This window comes from Rousettus aegyptiacus, unplaced genomic scaffold (assembly GCF_014176215.1).
Source record: "Rousettus aegyptiacus isolate mRouAeg1 unplaced genomic scaffold, mRouAeg1.p scaffold_m13_p_2, whole genome shotgun sequence".
NCBI classification, from domain to species: domain Eukaryota; kingdom Metazoa; phylum Chordata; class Mammalia; order Chiroptera; family Pteropodidae; genus Rousettus; species Rousettus aegyptiacus.
In genome coordinates, this window is record NW_023416295.1 from 135,088,023 (window position 1) to 135,104,012 (window position 15,990).

The following is a 15,990-nucleotide window of genomic DNA, read 5'->3' on the forward strand; positions in this document are numbered from 1 at the left end:
CTAATAAGTAAATTCTCTAGAAGCAATTGACCAAATGAGTGCACAAATCTAGCTTCTTTGCTAGTTTAGGTCACTAAGTTTTCATAAACTTTCCCTAAACTGATTCACCTTTAGATAATGTAGTGAAGTAGTAATCAAGGCCACTCCCTCCAGACACTCAAATTGTTTAAGAAGCTGAAATTCTCTAGTTTAGCTCTCTCCTTTCTGCTGGACCCTGTATTAACTTGACATAATCTCAACAGATACATCACATCTGTTACTTGTTTAAGACTTATGAAATCCTGCTTACTTATCGGTTTACTATATAACCACATATTAAATTAAGATGCTTCTGCAAGATTCAGTATACACATACAGTCTTATCTCTGTATAGTTACTCATAACTTTATCATTAGTAATTTACTTTGTATGCTTAGATTTAATTTGCACATTAAACTCTCTAATAAAAGTAAAATGGCTTAATATTAAATCGTTTAATTAGATTTGATAACTTAAGAAACAGACATTTATACATATATGCACACACATTTATTATAATATATTAAATAATTTATACTATTACATGTACTATATATTATAACATATAAAAATAATAGAATATGTATATAGAGATAGTATATAGATGATTTTGAAGCAAAAAATCCATTAATTCTTTTTTGCTGAAAGAATATACACATTTTATACATGATATATATTATATATATTCTTTCCTGTTACTGCACAGTATGCTAAACATTTTATGCTTTGCAAAACACCTGGGAACCATCCTTTTAATCTTCTAAAATATGTATTTTAGGGTGAGAGAATTAAATTATGTAGACTACAAAATTTAATACCCCCCTTTCAAACCTTTTTTACTTTATTGATCTTTTAAATTAAAGTATGTAAAATAGGGTTTTTTTTTATTAAAGGTTGTTATAATTAAATCAAGATTGGTCTCTGAGTGTCCCAATTCTAAGTGATTTCAATATTGTGATTATTGTCATGCTCTTCCATGTGTTCTGACACTCACTTAATCAAGGATGTCGTGCACATTTGCTTCTCTAAAAAAAGAAGAAAAGTAGAATGTCAGAAACTCTGGCAGTAGCCTAAAGAAACTGAAGTAGAGAGAAGGTAACCAGTCTGATGTGACACTCCCTTTGAGAAGCACGCAAGCAGGCTCACTCATCTCCACCATGAAAAAGGCATTAGCCTTGTGACCTGGTACAAAAGAGTAAAAGAGGTTGCAGACATTTCCAGCTAGCAACCAGGGTAGCGTATACAATTGTGCCACAACTGATATTACCTTACAAGAGGACTATTTGAATGATAAAATATTTTATTAATAGAACTTTGTTTACTGTTTTTCCTCAGTCTCTCAGGAATAACAGATTACAAATGGGATGACTTGTCACAGCAATGTCACTTTCTCAGCTAGTGTTGGGTCTTCTCTTACTAATTTATTGAACTGTATAACTTAAGGTAAACCTTAAGCCTCAGGCTATCATATACATTAATTTTCCATGTTTGGGAATTAAACATTTCCTGTGTGTTCATCATTGGAAAAATTGAATTGAGACAGAACTTAAAAGATATTTATTATTATATAGTCTCTAGATAATGGATACACACATGCACACACATGGACTGCTATGTCATTAATTCCCATGATATTATCCATTATTCCATCAAATTTTTCATATTTTCAAAAAGGTCAAAATTAGCAAATAATCATTTAGTAACTTAATATATGTTTAGTTTCCTCTTCTGTATCCTAATGAATTATCATATTAATTTCTGTATTACTTTTCATTAATGTAAAATGAAATAAGGAACAGTTTATGTTCATTCATAAAAATGCATTTTGATAGCATTCGAAGCAGGTGCTGTGTAAGCCATATGTTAATTCACTCCATAATTCAAATATATTTTAGACTGTGTATTCTGAATTATGACACAGAAAATTAATATTTTTGAATACCTACCAGTGCTAGTATTCACCTGGGCGTTTTACATGAAATTAATAATAATTATTATGATTGTATAATAATGTGATACAATCATTGACATAAGTTATGTAATTTTATGTTGTCCAAAGTACTGATTGTTATTATTATAACGAGTAATATTTCTGGAGTGCTAAGGTACTTGAGACGCTAAAATATGTATTTTCTATTATTGTAACGGAAACTAACATTTATCAAGAGCTCACTAAGCACTGGGCCTCATATCAATTGCTTTGCATACATCATCTTCTTTGATTATCAAGACAATTCTAAGGTAGGTACTAATAACCCCACTTTACATTTGGGGAAATGAGGCTCAGAAGGTGAAGTTAACCTAGGGCCACATAGCTCAAGGGTGCCAGGACAAAAGCCCACGCTGTTTCTTTTACTGCCACATTGCCTTCCAAACAAAGCAAAGCTAACAACAACTGAGATTTTGAGCAATCTTAAATTTAGTTTGTTTCTCCACTTTAGAAGCATGCATTTCCTTTAGATTAATGATGATGATTATGATAATGATGATGATGATGATACTAATAATAACCCTATAACAAAACCCATATCTTAAAAATGAAGAAACTGTCTAACTCTTCTGAGTTTTTTTAGCCAGTGAGTAGTTAAGTGGGGCTGAAATCCAGGTATTCTGTTTCCTAGATCGGAATTTTTCCCCAGAAAAAAACTAATGAACTATTTAATGAGAGAGTTGAAATAAGCAACTAGGAATGAAGATCACAGAATACCTCTTAAGTGTGTCAAATCAATGTCGATTCTAGACAGATAATGCACTCCCACAGAGTAAAAGGATGCACTATTGATTGTATTTTCCATTAATGTTTTAAAACTTCATCAATTCACTAACAGTAAGCCTGTGATAATTTGGGTATGCCGTGCTATTTTACCTTTGTATTATCAAAACCAAGTAATGTGAAAACAATAATATTAAGAGCAGCAAACTGTGCCCTATTACCATACTGCTCACTCTCACTGGCTCTCGCTCTCACTCTCTCTCCCTCCCTCCCCGAACGCCTCCCTCTCTTTCTCTCTCACCAACTTTCCCTTTCTCCCTCCAGTGCCCCACTGGGTCGGCCTTCTTAACCAGACTCAGCCATTCATCCCCAGCTTTTCTTCTCACCAGTCCATTCTCAGCAACTAGCTCTGCCCCTTTCTCCCAGCCTTAGTAATTAATTGTGCTATTATTGTGAATTAATCGTACAAGCAAGTCAATGTTTAGCCTAATTAAGAGCGAAGCCAACAAATTATTTAAAGCACCACTCCAGCAGAATTTGCATTCAGCCTTGTATTAGCAGCCAATCAAGCTTTCAGCTATTGACTCGAGTACTTCCAGGATTCATGAATATTTACACTAAGCTTTCTCCCCACCCCAGTTCCTAAACCCTGCCCAGGGCCTCCAACCTTTACCCATACCTATATATCCATTACTTTGAAAATACTATCATACCTCTTTTTCTTATTTACTACAATTTAAATCGATAGCTTTGTACTTCAATAATTTTATCGGTTTAGGTCATACCAAAACTGTATAGTTTAATATCATTAAAGTTATTTTAATTTTTTTTGTCATTTCCCAAAATAAATGTAGCACCTTTAAAAACAAAGAAAAAAATACACAAACATTACTTCCTTAGACCAAAGCTACCAGTGTAAACAAGATAGTAGGTCAATCAATTTTGTAATTGATTGAGCAACGGCAAGTGAAAAATCATGGTTCTTAATAGTAAAAATATGTACCAGGGCTTCTACTTATAGGTCAATAGGTCAATGATGACCAGAAAGAGGAAAAAAGTTTGAGTAAGGAATCTGAAAGCATTAGCAAAAGTTTTAAAAATAGTACTGCCTGGAGGGAAATTTTACCCTGAATTTTTTCATTAAAAGGTAATTCAGCTTTGGGGAAAATAATGTGCTAAACCCTATACCTTTGGCAACAGAAACTGAAACTATAAACCAGGCAGTTTTTCTGACACAATGTGTGGTCATTCTTTAAAAATGAGGATAAGCGTATAAGAGGCTAAGGCCTAGATCAGCTGTGCACATGTACTATAAAAATCATTAGATCTTGAACAATTTCCACAGACAAGTCTAGGCTACTTTCTTGCTTGCTTTTGTTGCCCCTCTGTACGTAGAAACTGTCTATTTTAAATTTTAGTTAAGTGTTCATTTCAAATATTCCTGTCACATCCCCTAGATCAGTCACCCTTATCATAGCCCACTCCCTGAGAATGCTCACCACACTCAGACATTTAATGAGGATTCCACAAAAGTTCTCACTAAAACTTACCAGAAGGAGAACAGAGGAGAGAGATGGAGTCTATTCTGTTTTCACTCTACCCACCACCTAAGACTTACCTTCACCTTTTTCAGGTCTCGATTATGAATACTAATATATTTTTCAAAATTGCCAGAATCACTCTATCTTATTGCTCAACTTCTGTCCCCTAAATATTTAACACATACTGATGTATTAATTAGTATTTGTAAAACTTTCTCTAAAAAAAGGATTTGTGTCAGGAAAAATGAAACTTTTTGTCATTAATACTAGAAAACATCTGCTTCTTCATATCCTGCCCAAAATACTATGCAGTCTTTGGAAATTCTACTTCACAAAGAAATTTTTATAAGTGAGTCAAGTGTCTAATTTCCTCAGTGCTAAACATAATATTTATCCTTGTACTGGAATAAGCCTACAAACATATAGATGCATATGTGTATACAAATATGTTTATAGAAACTATTATTTAAACTTGTTTTAAAGCATTACAAAGGGCCAAGCACATCACAGAATAATAAGTGGTTATTATAGAGCTCACTCTGTGGATTTCTTTAAAGAAGCCCATTAACAACTAGAAAGATGAATATTTCAACACCAAGTTTTAGAAATTCAGAAGGGGAAAGATTCTTTTTTTCTGGGGAGAAAGCCTGCCTGTGACAACACATTGAGGCAATCAGCGCTGAAAACATGGCTTTTGCTGCCATCAAGTGGCTCTTTTTGGAATCTTCTAATTGCATCAACCATGGTTCACGTGTTTCACTTTCTCACCATTTCATTCTTTACACATAATCGTGTGTTATCTGTTGGGGAATTAAGATATTTGAAAACACCAGGCAAGCCTTCCCTAAATTAGGACATTATACTATGGATGCTATTAAAATTCCATGACTAAGAAGTTCTACAGAAAGGCAACTTCAAAAAGAGTTTAAAGTGTATCAGTTTAGACCTCAACCTGGACTTTGAAACATATCTCTCTTTACTTCTACCAAATACAAAATTTCTAAATACATTGTCTTTAGGATACCTAGTGGAATACAGAGGAAATCAAAAAATGGGGGCGGGGAGGGAGATTCATTTAGAATCATCTTTAATCAATTGCCATCACTGTGGAAGAAAATGATTTCATATTTCCTATTATGTCTCACTTTCTTGAGGCTTCAGTCCCCTGTAGGTAAACAATGCAGTATGCTGTTAAACTGTGATGACTACATAACCCTAATGTTAACTTATTTTATTGCTTTACCCCTTTTCCTTTGAATAGCTTTCCTTCTCTATCTCTCAAGAGATAGTTTATTAAACATCAGTTGAATCAAAAGATAAAAATACAATTGCCTTTCAAAAACAACCCAAAACCAAATTGCTTTGGCAGCAGCACCTTCATATTCTGAGAAGGTTGCAACATTTATCTCATAGTACTGCTTGTTCCGATTAGAAAATGCATTAATAAGATTTTGATTATGGAAGAAAACGCCCCAGATAAATCAAAATGGACAGAAGTTGAGATGAAATAAAACTAAATTTCTCTACATAATGAACCAGAGGAATAGTAGAAGTTATTGGAGAGGAGGGCTCCAGAGAGAAGTAGAAACCTGAAATTGGAACTAAAAAATTGCCAGGCATGTTTTGGGGGGATCTAAAATCAAAAGAAAAATGTATATCGAAACCAAAAACCACACCTATGGTTATGAGTGAGTTCCCTGGAAGATATTTTTTTTCACCCAAAGTCCCATAATATGTCAGACATGCTTTCTAGACGCTGCTTGTGCTAGTGGTTACATGTTTTCTAATCTGCCCTTCTCTGTAGGACCATCTATTACAGGAGCTTCTGTTTCAATTTCTCACTTAATACGAGACCAAATCCTTATGTCTGATCCTGACATGAGAGTTAAAACTCAAGTCCCTAAGTCACTGTCTCAGAGTGTCGCTTCACAGACTCTTACCTTACTCTTAGCGTTTACTATGGCACGTGTCATAAAAGTTGATAATAGATCTTTTATAAATGGTGATTTAATTTTTTTGTCTGTAGAGCTAAATCATTTGTCCCTTGCTTTGGATTTTGTTTTTTAAATGAGTACCATGAAGATATCTTCTCAGTAAATGATCCTTTTCAAACAAAATGAGCCATACTGATGAAAAGTTCAAGAGTTATAGAAGAATATGGCCTACCGTATATAGTCTGAGAATAAATGAGAATCACTTTCAATTTTAGGTGAGATCGCATTAATTCTAGACTAACTCTTCTCTCATTTCCTGCACATACTTCCTACGTGTTTCAATTTTCAAATTCAGCTTGAATGATAAAAATATAAAGAAAGGCTAATAGGCATATGTTGATTGAGCAACACAATCAACCATCAATCAAATCTGCTAGCCTAGCAGTCTGTATTACTAGAATCTATGACTTAATAGCTCAACTCCTGTATTGTTTAAAATAGAGATTAAATTATAATGCAACAAACAAGTGAAAAAATTTTTCTGGTCCTCAGGTTCTTGATCTGTAATATGAAGATAATAAAAATATCTATTGTACAGGGTCATCGTGAGGTTTAACTGAGACAATTTATGTCTGGTACTGAGTGCTCAATAACTGCTAGCTCTCATTAATATTTATTTATTATTAGCTATAGAGTGCTTTACAATGTGCTGGGGATTATCTATTATTGCATTTAATTTAATTCATTACTTTTAAATGTTTCTTTCCTCAGCATAAGCACTTCTGGTTACCTTATTAGCTCCATATTAAAAAAAATGAAAGAAAGAAAGAAATGGATGAAAAGTCAGCTTCTAAACACAGGATATTTTTATATACTATTTAATATATTATTTCCAGAAACAGCTTTGAAAAATGTAAATTCTACATGGGTCCCTTTGCCTTCCGATTCCAGTGGTAAGAGTAAGTGCATAATACCTCTCAGCCCTTCGGCTGTGTTCGGTAATTCCAAGAGCACCATTACCTACTCCATTAGTACAGGCACTATTCTATGGCTGAGGTTTATTCTGCCTGGCTGTGCATTAGAGTCTGTAACTCCACCATTTAAAAATGGACCCATTTTAATGGCATCATGTTATGCCCAATAATAATTACAAAGCATTTCAGTAACTTCCCAAAGCTCAAACATTTGATCTAAAATCTCATTCTTGAATTTACCACTTGTTAGTATGGACTAAAGTATAAATCTTGTGAAATACATGCTTTCCCTTTACTATTCATCTCCTTTAATGATAGGAGGAAAAAAGTTTTAATTGAGCTATTCCTCTCAGTATTGAACAGTAGTGGCTGAGATCTATATATACATAACCTCAAAGTAATTGCACTACTGAACTGGCCTACCCTACAATCTTGCCTACCCTACATTTAGAAGAAAAAACTATTACCTAGTTTTCCAATCTATTACAAAGGATAGATCAAAACCTTCCTTACAAACTATTTCAATGTACCACAAATATCTAAAGTGGTTTATTATTATGACTAATCTAATTTCTAAAACTGTCAACTAAGCCATTCTCCTTATATCCTGCCCTTAAAACTTACCAAGAGCAAACCAAGAACTGGAGAAAGTTTAAAAAAAAATCTACAATCTACCTGGGAGCACTTCTTCATGCCATGATGATTTGATTAGTGATTTGATAAGTATAGATCACATCCCTGGATTTAATACAGGGCGGCCCACTTTTAAAACGGCCTATTTATAACAAAGGTCTCTCTGTTAGAATTCTCAAGAGAGTTTAAAAAAAAAAATTGTCACCAGTATCAAACACTTTTATTTAACCAGGCATTGTAGAGCAATAAAATTGTAAATTTGAAACCTTCATCCTAGCCCATCTTTACTAATTGTGTTAGTATATACAAGTCAGTAAAATTTCCAATTCTCATACTCTGTCACTATAATGAAATTAGTACTTGCCCTCGAACTACCTCCACAGAGAAGTCCCAAAGAATAAGGAACACAATATAAGTATTGAAAAAAGCTTCTTGGAGGAAAGATTGAAATGTCTTAAGTAAGAAAAATGCACAAATCCCTATTTAGGGTAGAATATTTCTAACGGGGATGACTAGACTATTACAAACTAAAAAATTCTCTTTGATTTTTTTATGTTTCAAACATAACACTCACCACAGTAGAAATTGGAAATATGACCTACCCCATGTTCCCATCCATTAGAAGAATCGTGTTGTAAATGTGAGAAAATATGAAGAGAAAGAGAATTGTGCTGAAGAACATTGTCATCCATGACCCGTGATCCTCTCGAAACATTTTCAACCGGAGCAACTGACCTGCAAGACAAATATTAGAAATCAGTGTACATCATAATTCAAAATTCGTACATTTTTGCTTTGTTTTAGTGAATCTCTATTATCTTGCTATATTCTGAAGTCTTTGCCGTAGGACTACCTTGTGGGTGAAACCACAATATAGTGTCCTTTTACGCTTTTGTAAATAACTATTGTGGATGAACCCCTGTATTGTCATGAAGCAAATAACACCAACATGAGAATCTAGTATACAGAAGTCGTTTCTTATGCTGGCATGAAAATTAAATGAATTAGTGCACTACTACCTGATATTTTCTACTTCAGAAATACGTTTTTGGTTTATTCATCTGAAACTACTTAAGGTAAATGGTAAAGACATTGCACAGATTCCATACAATTTCTTTCGGCTTCCAAAGAACCATTCTCAGTACTGACCAGACGATAAAACCAAGCAGACCTTATTTAAGTGAAGATCTAATTTGTTGAAAGTACCTGAAAACTTAAAAGGAAAAAATAAATTCTCTGTCATTAGTGACAAATGACTTAGCCTTACTCTTAGCTGAAATATCTATATCTGCGTACAAGCATGTGCACAAGTATGTGAGTTGGCGAGGGGCGGGGCCGGGAGGGGATGTACGTGTGTTGTAGAGCTTGGTGTGACTCCCAGCAAAACATAATTTCTACTCTGGGGCCCAACATTCCATTTACGAAGGTAAACGCTAAAAATAGAAAGAATGTTAAAATGCAAATATTTCAAGGAGGAAAATGTACTAAGAAGAACACGAAAGTGAAAATTACTAATATCAGAATTAGTTCAGAGAAGAGTTTGAGATTAAAGGCAGAGAAGAGAAATGAAGGCATTCATATTCTGAAAGGTGAGGAAGATGAAAATATCATGAGAGTAAGAAAAAAATAAACACAGGTCAGCCTGACTTCTAAGATAAACTATTATACTTCTCTCCATTCCTGAGAAAGAATATCAAATAATAATGAGGGAGATGATATACATAAAGGAACCGCAATTAAAATATGGTAGGGTTGAAGTCTTATAATAGAATTTCTCACTAGAGAAAATATTCTCATTTTATTCATGATAAGTTAAAATTGAAAAAACTTATATTTCCATTTGAAAATTATCTCTCTAGGGATAGGCAGTAGCTCTCTTATAGGTTACTGAACATAGGAAGAAATAATCTTTTAAGATTTAACTACTAGACTTTTCCTTGTTTCTCACTTTTATTAAAATAGCATTTTAGATTTCATTTGGAAACCAGGCTAATAGAAACATTACCCTAGCTAAAACTTTAAATAGAGAAAAAAAAAAGCAGGGGACGGGGGGATTTAATTACATCACCTGGTTTCTTGCCTTGCACAAGAAAAGCAAAGGGCAAATCTGAATGTCAGGGGGAATGTGAGTAACTCAAAGAAGAATGTGGAAAACTTTATACTGATGCAAACAATACTAGCACTGCAAATTACAACCTTATTTGATTAACTGAATCAATAATTTACGGAAAGCAAGGGAATTGCAAGTCTCCACACAACACGTTGACAGGAATATTATAGACATTAAGCACAAAATGCTTGAGTAAAAAAGCACATGCCATAAATATGATAAACCAAACTGTAAAGAATATTATTTATTCATCGAACAAATATTTAACGTGTGCTTATTACATGCCAGCCATGGCTCTAGGTGTTGGAGATACAGCTATCGGTAAGGCAAAAAGGTATCTGAAGTCAATCATCATTTGGGTATTTGTTGAAAGTGTGACCATATTTTAGACTGGCAGGCTCTCTTTGTTTAAAGTCCCCTTTGCTGCTGGTCCTAGCAGCTTCGAACCAAAACCTATTTGAAGAACTGTGAAGACCAGCAATTAGAGCTCCTTGAAAATTTAAATGGGAATTTCTATCTTAACATATGCATATGTCAAAAAATTCACTAATGGATGTACTTTAAAAGTCAAATAATAAAGCTGGCGATTTGAGAGTGCTTTGCAAATAAAATGTAGTGGATTAACTGCACACTGGCTGAAATAATACAGTTAGTAAAAAAGAGAAATGTGACAATACCATTTATGCTGTCATTGCCAAGCTCATTGTCTGGCACTAATTTCAGTCATTAAAGTCATTAGCACAAAATGGCAGGTTAACACGGCTTGAAATTCACTTGAAACACACAATAAAAGCGCTGCAGTATTTCAGGCCAGAACTGGTGTGACCCAAATGTTGAGTCAAATCACATCAAACCAAGAAGCTCAAAATTACCTGAGAATGTCACATGTAAATGTGCTGTCTCTGCCCTGTAGTGTGTCCATGCATTTGCGTTACTTGGGACAATAGTGGTTTATAACTGTTGTCTTGACATAATTATTAATAGTGTCCTTTCCTTTCTTACGCGTACTGGCTGGAACAATAAATTATATTCCACCTTTCCTATAAGTCACAGAATTCAGAATTTTATAACAGTTTCCTTTAGAGGAGTTTCAGGAGATAACCGAGTGAAAATAGTCCTTACAATTCAACAGAAGTAAAAAATAACATTGAGAGGGGTAAATTTCTGACAAGATCATAAATGACTTATTTCAATCAGAGATATATTTGTAAATCTGAGCATATATTTATGTTATTAATAAAAATCTGTCTTGGACTGTATGCCCTCAAGTCTTCCAAAAGAAAAATTCTACAAGTAATATATGGGATAATACATCTTGTTGGTGATGATGCAGTCATCACCCAGACCACTCAAACTCAGAAGACGTAAGGCCCAAGACTGTATAATTTGTTGTCTACTTCTGTGCACACCTGTCTGTAAATTGTAATGTAGTGAGGACCATATTTGTCTTCTTCAACACTAGTATCTCCAGGGCACTGGTACGTAGCATGTCTTAAATAAATAACTGTCGATTGGACAAAAAATTAAGGGACACACAAACAAACAAATACACAATAGTCACTGTGACTAAAAATACTCTACGTTTGTAGATCTAGCTACTACAATACCTGCCGTCTGAGCCCTGTGGAGACCATCAGTTCTTTAAAAACCTTACCTCCTCCCCATTTTCTCCCTATTAGCCAGCTCTTGAGCACTATTCCTTTCCATTCAGCATGAAACTTTTGTTTTCTTAGCAGCTTTTCTTTACCCCAACATCCTTGTTTCCTTTGCACCCTGTATGTGTCTTACTCCAACTCTAATGCAGAGCGACAACTGGCTTTCTCTGATTTCAGTAAACTGCTGTGAGAAAAAGTTACTCAAATGGCTTGATAAGCCACTACATAATCAGGATCCCCAACTTCAACTGCTACCACAGCCCTGCACATTAATGCTTTTCCTTGTCCTTGTCAATTGTCCTTCCCATTCTCCTCAGCAAATTTCAAATTTCACCTCAAAGATTCTACTATGACTCTTTCACTCTCAGAGTATGACTTTCATTCCAATCTCAAAGAAATATTGCTGCCACCAAACATCATTTCCTTCAAATACCTGCCCACTCTTTGAGCATTGTTTCATCCGTTTATTTATCTAGCTGTACTGTTATTCCTATCTCCTTCCTTTATTTCTCCGAGGATGCAGTACTCCTACAAAAGATCCCACTTGTGCCTTTTGAAAACTATATCCTCCCCTCTTTTTGTGCCTTGCTCCATCAGTCGTCTCTCCTCGCCTTTTTATTTCCAGTCTTTCTCTCTCTACTAGTTCATTTCCCTCTGCCTCTAAAGCCTCTTAAGTCCATCCTAAAAACAATGCTCTTTTGACCTCCTGTCCTTGAACGACCATCTATTCTCCTTCCACTCTCTCATCCAGACTTCAAGAAAGAGCAATCTTCATTACCTGCATTCACTGAGATCTTACTTGCAATGCAAATTCTACTAAAATGTTAAAAGTCTGCTAACTCAAAAGACTTTTAGTTTAAAAAAAGAAATTATCCTCGCCACTAAAGACAAAGAAAAAGTGTTCTTTCTTATGTTTTAATGTCATATTCCTCTCTAATATATAAAATAACCCAAAGTAATACACTAATAAGATGCTTTAAAAACCAAGTTAATATTTAACATTTTAAATATTAGAATACTTAAGAAATTTAAGTCTTATTCTTATGTGTAGAACAAGAAAATAAAAGATTAAATGAAATTGGATCAGAACACTTGACAATTAATCGAACTTCACTTCCAATCAGACTAAAATAAGTATTCATGACTAATTTATGTAAACTTACAGTTTCTAAGAACATAATATGATTTTAAGACTTATGAATTTAAAATGGCAACAGAATAAAAGTAACTAAAATAAAAGAATTATTCCATGGGTGGGACATCAACAAAGAAAGTTATCCAACAAGACACACCAGAATACCATTATGGAGAAAGGATGTTCTAGTTAGACAAACATGGCTCTATATAAGTATAAGATCATAAAACTTGTGTGCCGTAAGGGTACCAATTCATTAATATTCAGATCAAATCTTGTTATTTCAGTATACAAAGAGAATTTAAAAACACTAAACAGATGTTATCATTTTTTATTAGGAGAAGGAGCTTACATAGAAAATGTTTGTGATTCACTAAGTTTGACAGGAATCAACAATTAAGAATTAAAATATCCCATTTGATGCTAAAAATATGTAATTACAAACAATATGCAATTCAAAAGAGGTTCTAGAAAGAAAGGAAAATAAAACAACTGTTACAAATTCAGCAAAAATAATAGCATTTTCAAATCTAGAGTTGAATGACAATTTCAAAAGCGTATGTAGTATAATAAATTTTTAGTAAAATATGTATTTATTAAATAAACACATTAATATAAACTATTCTCCACAAGGGGGGGAACAGTGACAAACCTTCCATTTTATTGAGAAAGTCCAAATACTATATTTTACTATTGTAATATAGCTCTTCCCGTTAGACTATCTTTAGGATTAATTGACTTAAATTGCTTAATATTGCTCAGGACAAAATAAAACAAAACAAAAAAAAACCATTCATTCCAAAAGGAAACAGAAGATATTCATTTATTACTATCTGTTATTTTTCCTTTTAAAGAGCAACTAGCAACTGAATGATGAGAATATTAAATTAACGTTACATCTTAGCTTGTAGCATAAGATAAGATTTAGCACCATACTTAATTACTGCATATGCATTGTAATAATATCCCATAATGCTGATGAAATCATTTTTTTCTTTATTTTCTAAATATGTACTAAGTGAAATAATATTAAATATCATTTTAAGGTCAAAACCCATTTAAAAAGTAAAAGTAAATAAAATATTTTCATAAATAGTATAGGCTGTTATCACAACTTTGTATTTTGAAATGGACAATAGAAAATATAGCTCTCTATTGTTAAAAATTAATATCACTCATTATTAAATTTTTATGCCATCATCATTATAGTGATATCAGTTTTTAAAAATAATACTTAACACTTTTAAAGTAGGTTTTCATTTACCATTAGGAATTATACTGATCAAACTACAAAGGAAAGTTTAGTCGAGACTAATCCCCTGAAGGCTGAATCCTGTTCAGTCACAAGGTTTGGACGCCAGCTCCCTGATCACAGGTAGGGTAGAGGGGAAAGGAGGGTCTGGTTCTCCCACAACAGTAAATACTGAGAAGACAAAACAGGCCCGAGGTCGAAATTCTGCCATGTCACCCACATTTCCAATATTCCTATAATCTGTACCGATGTATTCGAGTCTCTCTCTTTGATTCCTTTCTTCTCTCCAGAACTTGGTTTTCATTCACAGCTTTCTACGAGTCCTCTAATCTTTCAGACTGTTTCTTATACTTCAAAACTTGCTGATTTCTCTATTCCATTTATAGGTTTACCAATTAAAAAACAAAAAACAAAAAACTACAACTCAGTTGGTAAGAAACTGAGGGCTCCAGCCAACCACTAGCACCAAAATGCCATCCATTTGAGGGAGCCATCATGGAAGAAAGGTTTCCAGTCAAGCTCTCTCATGATTGTAGCCCTGGACGACCTCATGAGACAGGCCATGGCAGAACCAGCCAAGCTGCTCCCAAATTCCTCACCAGAGTAACCACGTAAGATCACGAATGTGCGTTGTTGTTACAAGCCTCTAAATTTGGGGAAATTTTGTTACAGAGCTTAAAATAACTCTAGGCTCTTTAATTATTCTGAAAGCTAATAGGAGCCACTTGAGAATCTGAAGATGGAAATAACAAATTCTGACATTACATACGATTTTATGAGGAAAGGTCTGAGACTACAAAGCAGAAATAAAGTATAATATTCATAGTGTAAATGGTTACTTTACCTTAATAAAATATTTGACATTATGATAACAGAGCAAAAGAACCTTTATGAAAATAACCTTCATAGCATGAAAGCCTCTAAATAATTGAATAATTTTAAAGGGCAACCTTTGTGTAATAAATGTCACTAATGATATTTTCTTCTGCTTTCTACTATAATTCACATCATATTTTTACCATATTTTATATCTTTTTAGGTAGAGTTGTGATGCTTGTATTCACAATAAAATAATAGATATGAGTTTTTTTAGAAGATCAGTATCTGTAAAAATGGAACGAATAACGATGCATGATAATTTAAATGTTAAGGTTCTTCTGTCTCTAAATATGTAGGCAATAGTGCTTCCAAATTTTAATCTACTGAGATTCATAATTTATCTAAGATAAAAAAAAAAGAATAAACAACAAAACAAATAAGGAGCCACACCACTCTTTGAATGACCAAGAAACTGCATTTATAGAAAAGAGATAAAGATATACAGCCCATTAGAATTCACAGTACCATTTGTGCTTGAAATCCTGCTTCTACTGAATCTACTATTTTAATTTAGTTCTTATTTAACAGACACTCATATAATGTCATGGTCTTCTAGCTGCATTATAAGTGTTCTGTTAATGAGCAGGTTATATAATCATTATCCTAACCTTTGATGGCTATACTTTAATATTTATACAGTATAAATTGCTTTCTGATCTTCATCATCACAACTGTATCTCTCTATGATTTAATCACTGTTGAATATTACTGGCATTTATTTTTCCATATATAAGTGCACAAAAATATCTGTGGTTAGAATACTGGTATATTTCTCAATACTTTTAATTCAAAGAACTATCGGTCCTCAATGCAGTAACATGACTACACAAAATGAAATTGAATATTTTTGTAGTATACTAATTCAAAATTATGACAGAAAAACATTTTTTATATTTAATAAAGTATGCAAACCAGCAACTTCCGAGAGATTAGTAGGAAAATCGTTCCAAATATAATCTTATTTGAATTATCCTCTTGTACAGTCTTAGAAATAGTTTTTTTCAGTGCCTGAGGGAAGTAACAACTCACAATGTGTTTGTGGTGAAGAATATTGATATTGTAACAGGCTAGATGTGGCTTATCATAAACATTTAAGATAAAATAGGGATACCCATTGAGGAGCACATTGGAAATCCGGGTCACGAT

General features: G+C 33.5%; 1 protein-coding gene across 4 annotated transcripts in view; it reads right to left on the minus strand.

Annotated features, from left to right (window-relative positions):
* Positions 1–15,990, minus strand: part of TMEM117 (transmembrane protein 117) — a 375,263-nt gene that overhangs the window by 295,558 nt on the left and 63,715 nt on the right. For all 4 annotated transcript variants that reach the window (XM_016146452.2, XM_016146453.2, XM_016146456.2 and 1 more), the window contains exon 3: positions 8,416–8,548. In XM_016146452.2, the coding sequence (XP_016001938.1) occupies positions 8,416–8,548 (133 nt within the window). The remainder of the gene's footprint in view (positions 1–8,415; positions 8,549–15,990) is intronic.